The sequence below is a fragment of the Marmota monax genome, unplaced genomic scaffold, assembly GCF_021218885.2.
Source record: "Marmota monax isolate L192 unplaced genomic scaffold, Marmota_monax_Labrador192_F-V1.1 WCK01_AAM20220418_F8-fsc00292, whole genome shotgun sequence".
Lineage (NCBI taxonomy): Eukaryota > Metazoa > Chordata > Mammalia > Rodentia > Sciuridae > Marmota > Marmota monax.
The window spans coordinates 578,654-595,058 of NW_026692864.1; the positions used below are offsets into that span (position 1 = coordinate 578,654).

The 16,405-nt window shown below is 57.5% G+C and overlaps 1 protein-coding gene across 1 annotated transcript in view; it reads left to right on the top strand.

Moving 5' to 3' along the window:
- The window catches only part of Myo15b (myosin XVB), a 31,125-nt gene that overhangs the window by 14,201 nt on the left and 519 nt on the right, over positions 1–16,405 (top strand). Inside the window, exons 21-64 of the mRNA XM_058581014.1 lie at positions 1,977–2,070; positions 2,212–2,308; positions 2,350–2,486; positions 2,707–2,772; positions 3,074–3,131; positions 3,255–3,385; positions 4,168–4,263; positions 4,364–4,599; positions 4,681–4,859; positions 5,060–5,132; positions 5,566–5,727; positions 5,928–6,040; positions 6,131–6,207; positions 6,315–6,396; positions 6,596–6,694; positions 6,826–6,941; positions 7,042–7,233; positions 7,405–7,483; positions 7,641–7,739; positions 7,814–8,063; positions 8,146–8,233; positions 8,339–8,558; positions 9,004–9,116; positions 9,303–9,362; positions 9,937–10,012; positions 10,123–10,241; positions 10,405–10,523; positions 10,598–10,739; positions 10,938–11,049; positions 11,140–11,309; positions 11,699–11,850; positions 12,010–12,073; positions 12,164–12,236; positions 12,657–12,733; positions 13,868–13,941; positions 14,029–14,144; positions 14,249–14,343; positions 14,438–14,515; positions 14,609–14,705; positions 14,853–14,998; positions 15,188–15,303; positions 15,640–15,773; positions 15,909–16,042; positions 16,158–16,298. Of these exons, the coding sequence (XP_058436997.1) occupies positions 1,977–2,070; positions 2,212–2,308; positions 2,350–2,486; positions 2,707–2,772; positions 3,074–3,131; positions 3,255–3,385; positions 4,168–4,263; positions 4,364–4,599; positions 4,681–4,859; positions 5,060–5,132; positions 5,566–5,727; positions 5,928–6,040; positions 6,131–6,207; positions 6,315–6,396; positions 6,596–6,694; positions 6,826–6,941; positions 7,042–7,233; positions 7,405–7,483; positions 7,641–7,739; positions 7,814–8,063; positions 8,146–8,233; positions 8,339–8,558; positions 9,004–9,116; positions 9,303–9,362; positions 9,937–10,012; positions 10,123–10,241; positions 10,405–10,523; positions 10,598–10,739; positions 10,938–11,049; positions 11,140–11,309; positions 11,699–11,850; positions 12,010–12,073; positions 12,164–12,236; positions 12,657–12,733; positions 13,868–13,941; positions 14,029–14,144; positions 14,249–14,343; positions 14,438–14,515; positions 14,609–14,705; positions 14,853–14,998; positions 15,188–15,303; positions 15,640–15,773; positions 15,909–16,042; positions 16,158–16,298 (5,152 nt within the window). The remainder of the gene's footprint in view (positions 1–1,976; positions 2,071–2,211; positions 2,309–2,349; positions 2,487–2,706; positions 2,773–3,073; positions 3,132–3,254; positions 3,386–4,167; positions 4,264–4,363; positions 4,600–4,680; positions 4,860–5,059; positions 5,133–5,565; positions 5,728–5,927; positions 6,041–6,130; positions 6,208–6,314; positions 6,397–6,595; positions 6,695–6,825; positions 6,942–7,041; positions 7,234–7,404; positions 7,484–7,640; positions 7,740–7,813; positions 8,064–8,145; positions 8,234–8,338; positions 8,559–9,003; positions 9,117–9,302; positions 9,363–9,936; positions 10,013–10,122; positions 10,242–10,404; positions 10,524–10,597; positions 10,740–10,937; positions 11,050–11,139; positions 11,310–11,698; positions 11,851–12,009; positions 12,074–12,163; positions 12,237–12,656; positions 12,734–13,867; positions 13,942–14,028; positions 14,145–14,248; positions 14,344–14,437; positions 14,516–14,608; positions 14,706–14,852; positions 14,999–15,187; positions 15,304–15,639; positions 15,774–15,908; positions 16,043–16,157; positions 16,299–16,405) is intronic.

Genomic DNA, 16,405 nt, shown 5'->3' on the forward strand with positions numbered 1-16,405 from the left:
CTCCTGTTGACCCTCCACAGCCATCGTCACCCATTCATGCCACACACTGGGACACAGGGGTGATGGCATCAGGATGGTGCCTCCCGGGGTGGTTAACTCAGCCCCTAGTCACCCCAAGGGATGACTAGGACTGAGAATAAAGTGGAGACTGCTCTGTGTGGACAACACCAGGGGACCCTCCGAGAGGGGCAACGGTCATCCCTGCTCATTTCCAAAACTTTTCCATTGAACGAACACAAACTGTTACCACTGCACAGACTCCCTCTTCCTCCCGCCCTTGACCTGTGCTAGCTTCCAACCTACTTTCTGCCTCTATTCGGGATGTTTCATGTAAGTTGACTTATAGGATCCTTTTATATCTGGCTTATTTTATTAGCATAAGGCTTTTTGTGTCCATCTGTGTTGAAGCATGGATCAAAACTTCATTTCTTTTTATGGCTGAATAATGTTCCATTGTATGGATTGGCCACACGTTATTTATCAGGTTATCCATTGATAGATATTTGGGTTGTTTCTATTATTTCTGAATAATGCTGCTATAAATACAGGTAAACAAGTGTGTGTTCTAGGCTCTGTTTTGTTTTGTTGTACTAGGGATTGCTTAACTACTGGGCCACATCCCTAGCCTGTTTTTTATTTTTTTTATTTTGAGACAGGCTCTTGCTGAGTTGCTTAGGGCCTCACTCAGTTCCCGAGGCTGGCCTTGGACTTGCGATCCTCCTGCCTCAGCCTCCCAAGTTGTTGGGATTACAGGCGGGTACCACCATGCCTGGCTCTAGGCTCTGTTTTTAAATCTCTGGGGTTTGTACCTAAGAGTGGAATTGCTGGACCGCGTGGTCATTTCTGTGTCGAACTTTTCGGGGAGCTGCTGGACTGTTTCCCATAGTGGCTGCGTCATGTTTGTTCCTACCAGCAATGTACAAGGTTCCAGTTTCTCTATATCGTTGGCAATACCTGTCATTTTTTGTGTTTTTACGTCATGCCCATCCTAGTGAATGTGACTGCTAACTCATGGTTTTGATTTTTATTTTTCTAGTGACCGATGACATTGAGCATTTGTTTGTGTGCTTTTTAGCCATTATTTGTCTTCTTTGGAGAGAGATCTATTTAAGTCCCCTGCTTAGCTTTTAAATGGGCTGTTCCTGATGTTGAGCTGTAGGAGTTCGTTTTATTTTCTGGATATTAAGCCGTTATCAAATATGTGATTTGCAAATAGTTTCTTATTCTGTGGTTTGTCTTTTCACCCTGTTCATAGTGCCCTTTCAGCCACAAAAAGTTGCAGGGTCTTTTTTATTGTTGTTGTTGTTTGTTTGTTTGTTTTTTAGTTGTAATTGGACACAACACCTTTATTTTGTTTATTTATTTTTATGTGGTGCTAAGGATGGAACCCAGGGCCTTGTACATGCTAGGTGAGCGCTTCACCACTGAGCTTTTGTTTCTTTGTTTTGTTTTTGTTTTTGCAGTGCAGGGGATCAAACTCAGGGCCTCACACAGCTAGGCGAGTGCTTTACCACTGAGCCACGCCCTTGGCCCTATTTTTATGTTTATACTGTTCAGGATTCCTCCTTTGACAAGTCTTCCTATGACTGGGAAATTCTGAAAGCTATTTTATTTTCATATTCCCTTTTCTGGGATCTCTTATTTAAATTTATGAGGTCACTTTTTAACTTTGTAAGTTCTATAGTAAAACAAAGAGGTAGAATAATTTATCCACAGTCACATTGACTAATTAGCAGGGAATGATTTAGATCCAGGTAATCCAGCTCAGGAGTCAGGTCTTGATCCCCTTTTGCCAAACAGCCGCTCCATTTACCTGTTCCTTTTTCACAATGTCCTGTTCTTTTCTTGTTGCTTCTGTTAAGCGTTCAGGGGCTTCATGGTCCAGAGTCAGATTTACATAATGTCTAGGCTTGGAGGGATTGAGTACCAGGCAGTAGGTATAAATTTGGAGCCTCATCACACTCCCTGGCCTCCAGAAAGCGGTACCTCCGGCGTCGAGTGGCTCTGGGACAGCTGAACACCATCCTCCTTGTGGTCCAGCCCCTGTGCCAGAGACGGCAGAGGCTGCAGGTGAGGGGTATGGGAGACAGATACTGGGCTAGGGAAGCTCAGGGTGTCTAAATCTCAACAGTGTCTGCCCTCAGCCCAGCCTCACAAGAACTGAGGTCTCGGAGACCACGTTGAACTCTTCCCTGTTTCTTCTCTGGCCAGGGCAATCTGGGACCTGGGAGTCTACTGTCTTCTTTCTTGCCTGGAGTCTCTTCCATTCCCTCTGTCCCTCCCGTGGGCCCCTTGTTCTCCCCCTCTTGCCTGATGACTCCAAGTTGAGGCCCATAAAGCCGCTCAAAGGTCAGTGCCCACATAGTGCCTCCCTCCCTGGCGCCTCCCTGGCTGAACTTTGTCCTCTGGGACCATTTCTTCCCGTCTTCCTGTCCTCTTCCCTGAGTCCTGGCAGACGGGCAGTGACGTGCACAGTGAGGAGGCAGGTGAGAGCTCTGAAGGGCTGGGGTCAGATAGGAACAAACTGGCCACTTGGCAGACAACTGGCCCCTCTGGGTCTGTGCTGATCCTTTTTTGGAATCAGGGCCTCCAGCAGGCAGGAGGGGACTCTGACCTGTGGAACTGGGGAAGTGCCGTTGGGAGGCTCACGGTGGTGTTTATGTGGGGCTGGGTAGGGAGTCAGCTCTTCCTGCATCTCCCCCACAGCTTGGCCAGCCGCGTGGCCAGTGTGGTCGGCACAGTGGTGGGGCCTTGGAGAAAGCGTCAAGCATGGTAGGTGGCCTGGGACTGGGAAGGGACTCCTTGGGGGAGGGGGTCTGAGCCTGCTGAGCCTGACATAGCTTTGGGGAGGGTAGAGAGTCAGGGGAGCTGCCAGGGTCACTATCCTTATGTGTCACCTGAACAGAGGAGCAGCCACCCTCAGTCTCCCTCCGAGGCTCTTGGGGCTCTATTTGAGTGCGTAGGACCAGAGTCCTTGGTCTTTGGAGGGGATGTCTATTGTTCTGAGGGAAGGGGGATACCAGGTGCCTCTGTGCCCTCCCTTGGTTCCTGGTATCTTGTTCCTCCCCACCAGGAGCTGGGGCGTTTGGAGATCCCAGCTGAGCTGGCCTCCATGCTGAAGAGAGCAGAAGGTGGGTCTCCTTGGTGCCCCAGTCCCTTGACTGTGCAGTGACTCTGCCTCTCCCAGAGCTCCCTGCCAGCTTCCTGGAGATAGGTGCTGGGTACCTTCAGGTTCCTCCTGTGCTCCTTTCCAGGTCACCAGGATGCCCTGGCTGGAAGCATCACCGAGTCCATGCCTCCTGAGGTTCCTGCCCGGCCCAGACTGACCCTCCCCCGGGACATTGACCAATTCCCCTTCTCCAGTTTCATCGCTAGCAGCTTCCAGGTGGGCCCCCAGGCCTGAGCACTTCCCTCTGGCCCTGCGGTTCCCAGTCTCAGCACATTCCAGGGATGAGCTGGGCCTCCCCACCTTCTCTACCCTTTGTAGTCACCCGGGCTGTGGGTGCAGCTGGACAGATCTGAAAATACCCATTAAACCGAGATGTGTCACCATAGAGTTATTTCCATCTGTGAGGCCACACCTGGGTGCCTACCTGTGGTATTGTTCCGCCATTGAAGTCGTGTCCTTAAGAATGTTCACAGCAAGGGAAACTGTCTGGGAGGCAGCGTTCAAATCAAAAGCAGGATTCCATGCTGCACATGTAGTAGGATCCCAATTTTGCTTAAAAAAAAAAAAAAACACCCAAAAGTGGGGATGCTAGGGTATGTGTATCTAGGCACAGAAAGGAAGACGAGAGAGGCTAAAAGGCTTACTCTGGTTCTCTCTGGCAGTAGGATGTTAATGGTGGTTTTCATTTTCTTTTTTTTATCCTTTTCTGTGCTTTCTCTACATGTGGATCTCAATCTAATCAAAGATTTGTTAAGATGCATTTCTGGGCTGGGGATACAGCTCAGTTGGTAGAGTGCTTGCCTCACATGCACAAGGTCCTGGGACAATCCCCAGCACCACACACACACTCACACACACATAAAAATAAAAAAAGAAAGATGCATTTCTAAGATGTCTTTGTGCACCAGTCCCCCTCCTTCTCCTGTGCGGGTCCCCAGGACTGTCCTCCCGCTGATCAGCACAGAGGACAAATGCCATGTCACCCTTCTTCCCTGCAGGAGCCATCCCTGCCCAGTCCAGGGCAGCTGCTGGCCAAGCCCCTGACCCAGCTGGATGGTGAGAACCCCCAACTTGCTCTGGACATCAACAAGGTGGTGAGTGACACATTGGGGAGGGGACAGTGTGGACCCTCCAGGGACAGGGCAGCACATGAGAGTCCTGTCCCTCCTGCTCTGGCCTGGCATTGTGTGGCAGATGCTGCGGTTCCTGGGAGACGGGTCCCTGCAGTCCTGGCAGGAGCAGACCGTGGGTACCTACCTGGTGAGGCAGGGGCAGCGCCGGCCAGGGCTGCGGAATGAGCTCTTCAGCCAGCTCGTGTCCCAGCTCTGGCAGAACCCTGACGAGCAACCGAGCCAGCGCGGCTGGGCCCTCATGGCTGTCCTGCTCAGCGCCTTCCCCCCAATGCCCGCCCTGCAGAAGCCACTGCTCAAGTAATGGGATGGGCAGCAGGGGACCTGGGGGGCAGGGTCCACACGCCTCTCCTCTACTGCAACCCGGTACTGTCCCTGCAGATTCGTTTCGGACCAGGCCCCCCAGGGCATGGCGGCAGTATGCCAACACAAGCTGCTGGGAGCCCTGGAGCAGACACCGCTGGCCCCTGGGGCTGCACGGGCCCACGCGCCCACCCAGCTCGAGTGGAAGGCAGGATGGCGGAGGGGCCGCATGGCGCTGGATGTCTTCACCTTCAATGGTGATGGCCCCCTCCTGCCAGGCCTCCCCGCCCTCTACCCTCTCGGCTCCCTTCCTGCTCTGGTCTTCCTGCTGCCCCCCGCCCCATGTCACTCTGATCTCCCCTCTCCTCTGCTTTTGGATTCCTCCCAGGACAGTAGCCCCTGGCTGCCAGGGTGGACCCTGCTGTCCCTCACCCTTGTCCCACCTCCTCCCCTGCAGAGGAGTGCTATTCGGCCGAGGTGGAGTCCTGGACCACAGGGGAGCAATTTGCCGGGTGGATCCTACAGAGCAGGTATGAGGATCAGGCTGGGGGCCATTGGGACCAGAGCTAACGCTTGTCCCCATCCTTGTTCTCCCTCCCTCGTGCCACACACCTCCTAGGGCTCAGGGACTGAGGCTACTCCCCAGGGTCAGGGAGGGGGCTGGGTTAAGGTAAGTGAGTGGGTCAGACCGTGGATTCCAGATGGGGAGCAGAGTGGAGGGGATGCACCAAAGCCCGGGTCCAAATCCTCACTCAGTAGTTCTGTGGATGAGGGCAGCAGAGCCGCGGGGTAACGAGGAGGGCTGCCTGCGTTGCCCAGCGAGACCGGAGCCCTGCAGCCCACTGACGATGCCGATGCCGAGGGCTGGAAGGGCCTGGGCTGCCTCCCCTTGCTCCCTGCCCCTGCAGGATGGTCATCTGACTCACTGACCAACTCCCTACTGCATGTTGCTGTTCCACCCAGAGGCCTGGATGTGCCCCCTCGAGGCTGGTCTGTGTCACTACACTCTGGGGATGCTTGGCAGGACTTGGCTGGCTGTGACTTTGTGCTGGACCTGATTGGCCAGATGGAGGACCCTGGGGACCCAGCAGGTCCCCGCAGCTACCCCATCACCCCCACTGGCTTGTAGGTCTACCCATGCCCTCCATCCCTGGTCTGCCCTCCCCTGGCTAGTGACCCCTGTAGTCACCCTGTCACACCCTGAGGCAGCATAGGTACTGCTACAGACCCAGCACTGCCCCCGGCCTTCCCCACCCCATCCCCACAGTTTGGGTGCTACTCTCTGCCTCAGCAGCCCCCTTAGCTAGACCTACTGGTTTCTGCAGAGCCGAGAACATTCCCCCTGCCCCTGGTGTCCAGGCCCCCTCACTGCCTCCAGGCCCGCCTCCAGGCCCACCTCCAGGTCCAGCCCCAGCACTGCCCAGCAGAGGCCACACAGGTAAGGCTCGCTGAGTTGGCAGAGTGCTGGGAATGGGAGTCCAGCAGCCCTAACTCTGGCCGGATGCTCCAAACTGTCCCTGCCCCACAGGGGAGGCCCGGACATCGGGGAGCCTGGATGGCTTCCTGGACCACATCTTTGAGCCTGTCCTTGCCCCAGGCCTCAGTGTGAGTGTTCCCTACATCCTGGCCGTGCCTCAACTTGCTGGGGCCTCTGCTGCTCCTTCCATTTTTCCCAGGCACTAGTTCTGACACTGTGACTATTGTCCCTTCAGGATCTGGAACAAGGCTGGGCTCTGAACAGCCGCATGAAGGGAGGGGGTGCCATCGGGCCCATGCAGCAGGGCTACCCCATGGGTGAGTGTGGGGTTGAATTCCATCCAGGGCCACCTGGCCCAGTAGCACAGTCAGGGGTGGCCTGGACCCCGAGGCAGCTGGGACAGGGATTCCAGCCAGCACCCGGGGGGCTGATGCCCTTGCTCTTCTCTTGGCCTGGGGCTGGAGGGAGATTGTGTGTGAGCTCAGGCAGAGACTGACCTGGAGCCTGGTTCTTTAGTGTACACAGGGATGATGCAAATGCCTGGATACCAGCCAGCTATGATGCCTCCACCAATGCCCATGATGCCGGCGGTGGGCACAGTCCCCACCATGCCAGGTAAGGCCAGGCAGGGGGCATCAGGGTCCCTTGTAGCAGCTAGCTTTGAGATTGAAGCATGAAAGGGCCTTCTAGGAGTCCCGAGGGCACAAGTGGCACTCACCTGCTCTGGCCACCTGCTGCCCCTGTAGCCATGATAGTGCCATCGCAGCCACAGCCGCAGCCACAGCCCCTGCTTCCCAGCCTGGACACAAGGCAGCTGGCAATCCAGCAGCAGAACTTCATCAACCAGCAGGCGCTGATCCTGGTGAGAGTGGCAGGGCCCATGGGGCTGCCTGGGGGAGGATGGGTGTGTGGGGTGGGGGCCACCCAGGGTTCTTACCTGGCCTCTCACCCCTCCCCTGAAGGCCCAACAGATGACCACCCAGGCCATGAGCCTGTCCCTGGAGCAGCAGAACCAGCAGCGCCAACGCCAAGCCCAGGCCTCTGGGGCTGCCTCCCAGGCCCCGCCCTCAGCTGTCACTCCCAAGCCCAAGAAGCCCCCTGTTCCCCTAGAGAAGCCAGAGCATGACCTGGAAGCAGGAGGGGCCTGCTTGAGGGTGAGGAATGAAGGCCAGGTGGATACAAGGCCTGGGGAGGGTCCAAAGATGCCGGGCTGAGACACATGGGCTGGGTGCGTGTGAAGGTTTGGGAAAGGGAGCAGACGGGGAGGTCGTGGACGAGACGTGTGCTTGCTGGGGCTGCAGTTTGCATCTCCCTTGGGCCAGGAGGAGACCTCAGAGGAGGCTGAAGACAGGCCCCAGCGCCCTAAGAGCTTCCAGCAGAAACGGGACTATTTCCAGAAGATGGGTGAGGGTGCTTAGGGTGGCAGTCCATGTGGAACTCTAACTGGCCAGGGGAGGAGAGGGTGCCCCCAGATCTCCGTCAGTATGGCCTGCCGGGGGGCCCCCGGTAAGAGCTGCTGGGCGAGCATAGATGACAAGAAGGCCGTGTGGGGCATTTACAGGACAGCAGCAGATCAAGGTGAAAATGGTGAAGCCTCCAGCCAAGGTCCAGATCCCCCAGGGGGAGGAGACGGAGGAAAAAGAAGAGGAAACAGGAACAGGTGGGGCAGACAGACGGGGCCTGGGGCTCCTGCTTTTCTGTGCAGAGTTTAATGTTCTTTCTTCTTCTGGTCAGTGCTGTCCCCTTCTTCCCCTCCTCCTCCTGTCTCAGTGAAGAAGCCACTGAAACAAGGTGTAGCCAAAGCCGCAAAAGAGGCTGAGGCTGAGCCAGCTGAGGCAGCACAGCCAGCCCAGGGTGAAGGGCCCATGGTGCGCAGCTTGGGCCCCACCCCGCAGCGGCCAGAACCCAGCAAGGAAATTCGCAACATCATCCGCATGTACCAGAGCCGCCCCAGCCCTGTGCCCGTGCCCGTGCAGCCAACCAGGTCAGCCCAGGGAGTGATGGCTGGCCTGCTTCTCTCAGGAAATTTCCCCAGAGACTTAGTGATCTTTTGCTTCTCCTACAAGGCCCCTCAAAACTTTCCTGAAGAAAAATGACCCTAAAGACGAGGCTCTGGCCAAGCTGGGGATCAATGGTGCCCACTCGCCCCCCTCAGTGAGTTTCCTGTCTATTTTCTTCAGGGCATGGTCTGATCTACTCGTGGGGTGAATTTAGCCTTGCCAACTGACCCAGCTCTTGTGCCTTCTCTTTCCCCCCCAGACTCTGTCCCCCAGCCTGGGGAAGGGCCCACCACCAGCTGTGGCTCCCCGACCCAAGGCCCAGCCACGGCTTGGGCCCTCCAACTCCATCAAGGAAAAGCAGGGGCCCCTTCGGGATCTGTTTGGCCTAAACCCTCCCACTGCCCAGGAACCCCTACTGCCACCAGCACCCCCACTGCCTTCATCCGAGGAGCCCAGGACCCCTTTGGCAGAGCCTCGCGGTAAGGAATCCCATCCCCCTGTGCAGTGGGGCCTCATCGGGTCAACAGCCTCTGGGGACCCCATGGCTGAAGTCATCTCTACACAGCTGAGGTCAGCTGCTTGGGCTTTTGGACTTTGGAGCCATGGAGCCCCAGCTTCCGCATTCCCTCCCCGGGCAGGGCTCGGGAACCCTGGGCCTGTCACTGAGGGACTGTCAAACACAGAGTGTTGTCCAGGATGCAGACCTGGCAGCTCTGTGGGGAATTCAGTGTTCATGACCGATGTGTGCAGGGACACCAGGGACATCTAGGGCCAGAAATGGAGGCAGGAGATAGTGCTGAGTTCAGGAGTAATCCAGCTGGGGGTTGAGGGAGGCAGGCAAGGACAAGGGTCCTCCCTCCCTGAACCCCTGGCCTTCTGGCCCTGGCAGCCCCTCACCTGAAGCTCCTTATCCTCCCTTGACAGTCTTGTCAGAGCCCATGGGGGACCGGGGCATCTCCACCCAGCTCCTTGTGCCCTCTGGCAGTGTGTGCTTCTCCTATGCCAGCGCCCCCTGGAAGTTGTTCCTACGCAAGGAGGTAGGCATCAAAGTGGGCATCAGAGGTGGGCCTTGGCCTGGCCTCTTTGGGCTGGGGATCCCGACCTGGCACTCCTCATGACCCACCTTTTCAGGGCTGGTTTCCCAGTCTGTGCCTGAAAGGGCAGAGGTGGGCTGGGTAGGACACAGGCCCACCCAATCTCTACTCTTTCCCCTTCTCCTCCAGGTGTTCTACCCTCGGGAGAACTTCAGCCATCCCTACTGCCTCCGGCTTCTCTGTGAGCAGGTGAGGGCTGGGCTCGCCTGCCAGCCTGCCACGTCTGCAGCCAGACAGCATCCTGTGGCCCTTAGCCCAGCTCCTAGCTCGGGTTAACACCCGTGTGAGGGGCATAATAGCAATGGCACTTTTTGTGTGCCCAGCCCTGACTCTTAGAGTCCTTTACAGAGTGAAGAACATGATTAACCTAGTTTTAGCAATGAGGTCCTGGTACACAGTAGGTGCTTCATAAATGGTGGTTGTTGTGTTGCCACCTATGAATGCTCCTAGGGCTGTGCTTTTGCTCCCAAAAAGTAGCCTCCTTTCTCCCTCTGGCCACATTCTGTTCCTTTAGGGCAGCTTGCCTCAGCTGACCCAACAGTGGCAACCAGTGGGGGAGGGACAGAGAGACGAAGGGTAGGAGAGCAGGTGACTGCTGGCAAGGGGCAGGGAGCTGCCTGGGCTGGGGAGCCCTCTGTCCCTCCTGACTCCTCCTGGTCCTCCACTGGGCCCTCCAGTCTTTCCTCCCTGTATGTCCATGGCTGCTCTGGGGTGGGCTCTGGCCTCAGGACCTGTGGTGGTGACCACTTGGCTCTATTCCTAGATCCTGAGGGACACCTTTGCTGAGTCCTGCATCCGGATCTCCCAGGACGAGCGGCACAAGATGAAAGACCTGCTGGGTATGGGTGCAGGGACACTGGAATCCGGGAGCTGGAGTGCCAGGGGCTGGGCTGGCCCCAAGGGAGGATGTGGTCACGGGAACCCTTTGAGATCAGGGACCTGCCTGCAGGAGACTTGGAGGTGGGCCTGGACTCCCTCGCCACTGTCGAAGACAGCGTCAAGAAGCGCATTGTGGTGGCCGCACGGGACAACTGGGCCAATTACTTTTCCCGCATCTTCCCTGTCTCGGTCAGTGGGGCTCTGGGAAGGGCCAGGGTTGCACCCTGAGTCTGGGCCCTCCACAGGCGGGATGAGTGCTGGGGGAGGTGTGCCAGTGGCCCAGTGCAGGTCCAGGGAATGAGCAGTGCCAGACTCCAGGAGCCTGTCCCTGACCTACCCACCTTCCGGGCAGGGCGAGAGTGGCAGCGACGTGCAGCTACTAGGTGTTTCTCACCGAGGGCTGAAACTGCTCAAGGTGACCCAAGGCCCCAGCTTTCACCTGGACCAGCTGAAGACACTCTGCTCATACAGGTGGGCTGGCCTGGGGCCTAGGCTGAGGGTGGGGTGGCAAGATGACCCCCAGCTCATGCTCCATCTGTGTGTAGCTTTGCTGAGGTGCTGGGTGTGGAGTGCCAGGGCAGCTCCACCCTAGAACTGTCGCTGAAGAGCGAGCAGCTTGTGCTGCACACAGCCCGGGCCAGGGCCATCAAGGCCTTAGTCGATCAGTTCCTGGGTGAACTCAGGAAGGTAAGTGCAGGCCGGGTGCTGGGTCAGAGGGCAGCCTGCATCTTGTATCTCAGCCTCTCTGGCTTCCCTGGACTGGGACTGGGGGTTTAGGCTGGATCCCTGGAACTTCAGGGTGCTGGGTGGAGGGAGAGGTCAACTGGGGAGAAGGCGGGGTGGGCAGGCTTGCTGCTTCTGGCTCGCTCACCCACCTGCCCACAGGACTCCGGCTATGTCATCGCCCTGCGAAGTTACATCACTGATGATCACAGCCTCCTAAGCTTCCACCGTGGGGACCTCATCAAACTATTGCCAGTGGCGGACCTAGAGCCAGGTATTCCCCAAGGAGGGCATCCTACTGGCGAAGCCTGCTTAAGCTGGCACGGCCAGCTGGGTGAACCACTGTCTTGGGTATGCCTTCTAGGCTGGCAGTTTGGCTCTGCCGGGGGCCGATCTGGACTCTTTCCTGCTGACATGGTGCAGCCGGCTGCCGCTCCCTACCTTCCCTCCCCTGAGCAGAGGAACGGCTGGCGGCGCAAAAGTCAGCCTCAGCTGGGAGAGCCAGATCCCACTCAATGGGACAGGGCCTCGGAGGTGAGAAAGACAGGAGAGGCAGAGGCAAGAGCTCTCTAGAGTCAAGGAAGGAGAGTGTGATTGCCCCAGCGGCTGCCTGCCTCCTGTGCCCTCCAGTGGCCTGGTGGTCAGTGCTTGGTGCATTGCTGTCCCCCCTCTGCCTTCTCTTGCCTTCTTTCCGAACCAGCAAGTCTGTAAACCTCCCGTAGCAGGGGCTGGACCTAACCCTCTGGCTCCCACATGGTGCTTATTTCAACACAGCTATCAAGGATTCTCAATAAACAGTCTTGACTTTCTTGGCTTCTGGTGTTACTCCTCTCGGGTCTGGCAAGACTGGGACTGGGGCTGGGTAGGGCCTTGGGGACAGGTTAGTGGGCACTCAGGTGGCACCAGGTTTCCTGTGCTTCCAGCGCCCTGCTCACCCCTGGAGACAGGCACACAGTGATGATTCAGAGGCCACCAGCCTGCCCTCCTCCATGGCCCATGCCTCTCTGTCCAATGACTCCCGCAACTACACCATGCAAGAATTTGCCCTGCACTACTTCCGGAAGCCTTCCACTTTGTGAGTGCCCTGGGCCAACCCCTGTGCCTGTCCCCAGCCTTCCCAACCCAAACCCCCAGCCCACAGCCACCTGGCTGGTGCGTGCCCACCCTCTCCATAGCCTAGAACAAGGGCAGGTGAGCCAAGCAAGCAGGGCTGTCCTTTCTTGTGTCTGCATAGGCTGGACCAGAGAGGTGGCAGTGCCCAGGGGAAAGTCATAACCAGCCTGGTGCAGTACACCAAGGTAAGGGGCCAGGTGGGGAGGAATCCGGCCAGTGTCTCTGTCTTTTGACCAACATTGGTCCAAGACCCACAGCTGAGCCTCTTCTGCCAGTCTCCCATCCAGGAATCTCTCATCAGACTTAGTGATGAGGACATGAGCAAGCAGGCTGTGGCGGGCTTCCAGGGTGAGTGGTGTGGCATCCTGGGTCCCCATGTCGACAGTGCCTTGGGCCTACACACCTGGTCCCCCTTCCTCCCTAAGCTCTACCTGGCTCCTCCCCAGTTTGCCAAGTCAGACATGCTTGCTGGTGGTTCCTGTGCCCCAGGGTCCTCCCCCACTTGTGTTCTCACCCACAGGTTGTGGGTTTTTTGGAGTTCGGGGCTGGAAGGCAGTGGATGGGTCCAGCTGACAGCTTGTGCTGTGTGTGGCCTTGGGCACCCATGTGATTTCCCTGAGCCCATTTCCTCCCTGGTAAAGCTGCCCTGCCCGGCACATGGGCATTTGGAGAGTGAGGCATCAGATGGCAGGTGAAGGCCCATACAGAGACGGCATGAGCCAGGCCAGGCCCCAACCCAGCTCACCTCGCTCCTCATCCTGCCTGCAGCTCTGATGCAATTTATGGGGGACAAGTCTAAGCCACGGGGCAAGGAGGAGATGGACCTGCTCTATGACCTGCTGAAGGTATGGAAGAGCTGTGTGTGCTAGAGGCTGGGCAGACACCTTGAGCCCTGAGGGCCTCTTTCTGTTCTGCCTGCGCCTCAACAGGATCCCCTCCCCTTGGTTACTGTTCCTTTTAATCAATCAAATGTATCTGCTGGGAGCATGACTGTGAACCCAACAGGCAAGACTGGGGCTGGGGCTGGGTAGGGGCAGTGCTGCTGTAGGGAGAAGACTCTGTGACAGAGATCTGGAGGAGTGAGCCATGTGTACACAGAGACAGGACATCGAGGCAGAAGGAAGAGCAGGGCGCAACAGTTGTGACAAGGCTGTGCACCTCAGCACCGACAGAGCAGCATAGCTGGACTCTGATGAGAAGAGGGAGGGGGTGGGGACAGGCAGGGTACATGGGTCCAGGTCACAGCAGGGACTTTGATGGTGTACTGACAGGAATCACTGAAGGGTTTTGAAGAGAGACTTGGCTTACATTTCCCATCCTGCTACTGCTTGAGATTGTGGGGTTTAAGGGCAAAAAGAAGTTACTGCAGTGATCCCAGATGAGAGGGTGCAAGGTCAGGATCAGAGGCAGCAGCAGAGGGACAAGGGGAAGATTCAGAGCCCACACCCCTTGCCCCAGCTTGCAGTGGGTGCAAGGGGATAGAGCAGGGACTGTCTCTGGTGAAGAGCAGGTCTGGGTTTCTGGAGGGTCCGTTTTGGACATGTGAGGTCTGAAACTCAGACTTCAGATTAAAGGGGTCTGGGATTCAAGGGGGCATATAGTCTAGATAGAGGCAGGCACCTGAGACCATCAGGGAGGGTGCAGAGAGAGGCTCAGGGCATCACAGTGGTGGAGGCCAGGGAGACAGGAGGATCCAGCAAAGATGACCAACAGACCAGAGAAGCAGGTAAAGAAAGCAATTTAAAGAAGGTGACCAGGGTTAGGATATGGTACCTCAGGAGGCTCTGGGTTCCATCCCCAGCAACACACACACACACAGTTGTTCATATGCTTCCAGCTGCTGAGACAGAGAGGTGACCACTGGGAGGTCACCTTGATTGGGCCCCTGCCTGGGACCATAGCAGAATCTCTTCCTGACTTTAGACCCCACGCATCCCTCACCCTGTGGGCCTGCCTACTTGCCATTCTTGTCTCCACAGCTGTGCAGTAAGGAGGACCTCAGGGATGAGATGTACTGCCAGGTCATCAAGCAGGTCACAGGACACCCCCAGCCGTGAGTGGGCACAGGGGTGGGGACCTCAGGGGGGGCAGTATGGCACTGTAGTCCAGCCACCTGCAGCCCAGGCTTTCTGTCCCACAGGGAGCACTGTGCTCGGGGCTGGAGCTTCCTCAGTCTCCTCTCGGGCTTCTTCCCCCCATCCACCACGCTCATGCCCTATGTGACAAAGTTCCTGCAGGACTCAGGCCCCAGCCAAGGTGCTGGTGGGAATGGAAGGGGAAGGGGCTTTGGAGGCTGGGAACCCACTGGCTGGGGAGGGGTTTGGACACACTTGACCTCCTTCACCATGGCCCCTCTGCAGAGCTTGCCCGGACCAGCCAGGAGCACCTCCAGCGAACAGTCAAGTATGGGGGGCGTCAACAGCTGCCCCCCATGGCTGAAATGAAGGCTTTCTTGGTACTGGGAGTGGGTGGATGCCTTCTGTGGCTTCCCTGGGTTAGGGGGCAGTATGGGACTGCTGGTTACTCAGCCTACATTCTGTTTCCACAAGAAAGGGCATGCAGTCCGCCTTGTTGTGGTCCACCTGCCTGGCGGTGTGAATTACAGGACAAATGGCCACATGTTCACGGTGAGCAGGGGGGCCAAGGGAAGAGGCCCTGGGCCTCAGCTCTGGGCTCCCAGCCTCCTTCCCCCATCATCACAGTCCCATCACCGTGCACAGGTGGCAGGAGAAGTGCTGGAGGAGCTGTGTGGGCAGATGGGCATCAGGGACCCCCAGGAGGTGGAAGAATTTGCCCTCTTTCTCATCAAAGGGGAAGGTGAGTCCAGGGAGAAAAGGGAAGAGCCCCCAGGCTGGGTCTGGGGAGGAAGCCTCACCTGGGGGCCATTCTGTTCACAGGAGGTAGCTTCTGTGCTGGGGTGGCAGGGTGGGCTGTAGGCAATTCTGACCTGTGCTCCCCATGTAGGTGAGCTGGTTCGTCCCCTGTGGCCCCACGAGTACCTCAACAGAGTGATGGTGCACCAGGATGTGAGCCTGCACAGCCGGCGGCTGGGCTGGGAGACCCCACTGCATTTCAATCATCCCACCTACATCAGCACCCACTATGGCCAGGTCAGTCCCCGCCCCTGGGGCTGCTATCCAGTGCTGCAACAGCTTGGGGGCGGAGTCTTCCTGGGCAACATCTAGGGCCCTTCTCCACGAGGATCTGGATCTATGGCAGCTAGAAGGGGCTGCTGGCAGAAAGGGTTTGAGCTCCTGGGGGCTTTAGGCTGCCCCCCCTCATGGCCTTGCCCCCACCAGGTGCTGCGGGACTACCTACAGGGGAAGCTGATGGCCAGCGCCCAGGCAGAACACCAACTTGCCCGGCTGGCTGCCCTTCAGCACCTTGGGAGGGCCAGCAAGAGCCCCCCCTCAGGGTGTGTGAGCTTGGCCCCCACACCTGTTGTGTCCCCACCCACCTCAGCACCAGCCTGAGCTTCTCCTCCAGACCCTACCCCACTCCCTCTTCCAAGGCGACGGTCACTCCACTAACCCTTCCTGGCCCTACTCAGAGTGGCCTGAACAGCCAAGGCAGTGGATATCTGACCTCTTTACCCCTCCCCAAGCTTCTCCAGGGTGAGGCCCTCACCTCATTCATGTGCATGATCTCTTGTCTTACCCACAGTAGGCACTATTACCTGGCACCATATGCCCAGCCCTACACCAGATGGTCATTGGTGGTGGGATTGACTGACCTCAGCTCTGTACCCTAGGCAGGACCTACTGGCTTATATACCAAAGCCTCTACAATGGCAGGTGAATATGGCAACTATAGAGAGTTTGATGGGTCAGGAGCTCAGGCAGCTACAAGGACACAGCCCCCAGGAAGCACAGATCAGCTTCATTGGTAGGTCTGATGCAAGGAGGTCATGGGGTGGAGGCTAGAGGGGTCTGCCTGCCCTTACCTGCCCCAGGGAACAAAGCAGGGCAGGCTCCTGGCCCCTGAAGTCAGAACCCTTGCCCTGGCCCTCTCCACTCACAGAGGCCACCAGTCAGCTGCCCCTCTTTGGCTACACTGTGTACATAGTGCTTCGAGTGAGCAAGCTAGTCCTCCCAGGACCTGCCCTCCTGGGGCTCAACCGCAGGCACCTCATCCTCATGGACCCCAGCTCCCAGGTGGGCAAAGCTCCTGCCCTGGTGCTGGCCCAGGATTCAAGGGCCATTCCTCTGCCACTATGGATTGAAGCCCCACCCCAGAAGAGCCAAGCTTTGCCATCTCTATAATCCCCAGAAACTGTGCTGCTCCATAGCCCTGAAGGACCTGCAGCGGCTCCGCCTGCTGAGTCCCCTGGAGGAGGAAGGGCCCCCTGGTCTGGAACTCAACTATGGCTTGGCCGACAGCCCTCAGACCATCTGGTTGGAGCTGCCACAGGTGAGTGGCCAGGCCTTCAGTCACCCTTTGGAAGGAGGATGAGTGCCTCCAACCAGCTCTGGTGTGCAGTGGGACCCACTGCACTGTGAGCAGTGCCCACTGCTCAG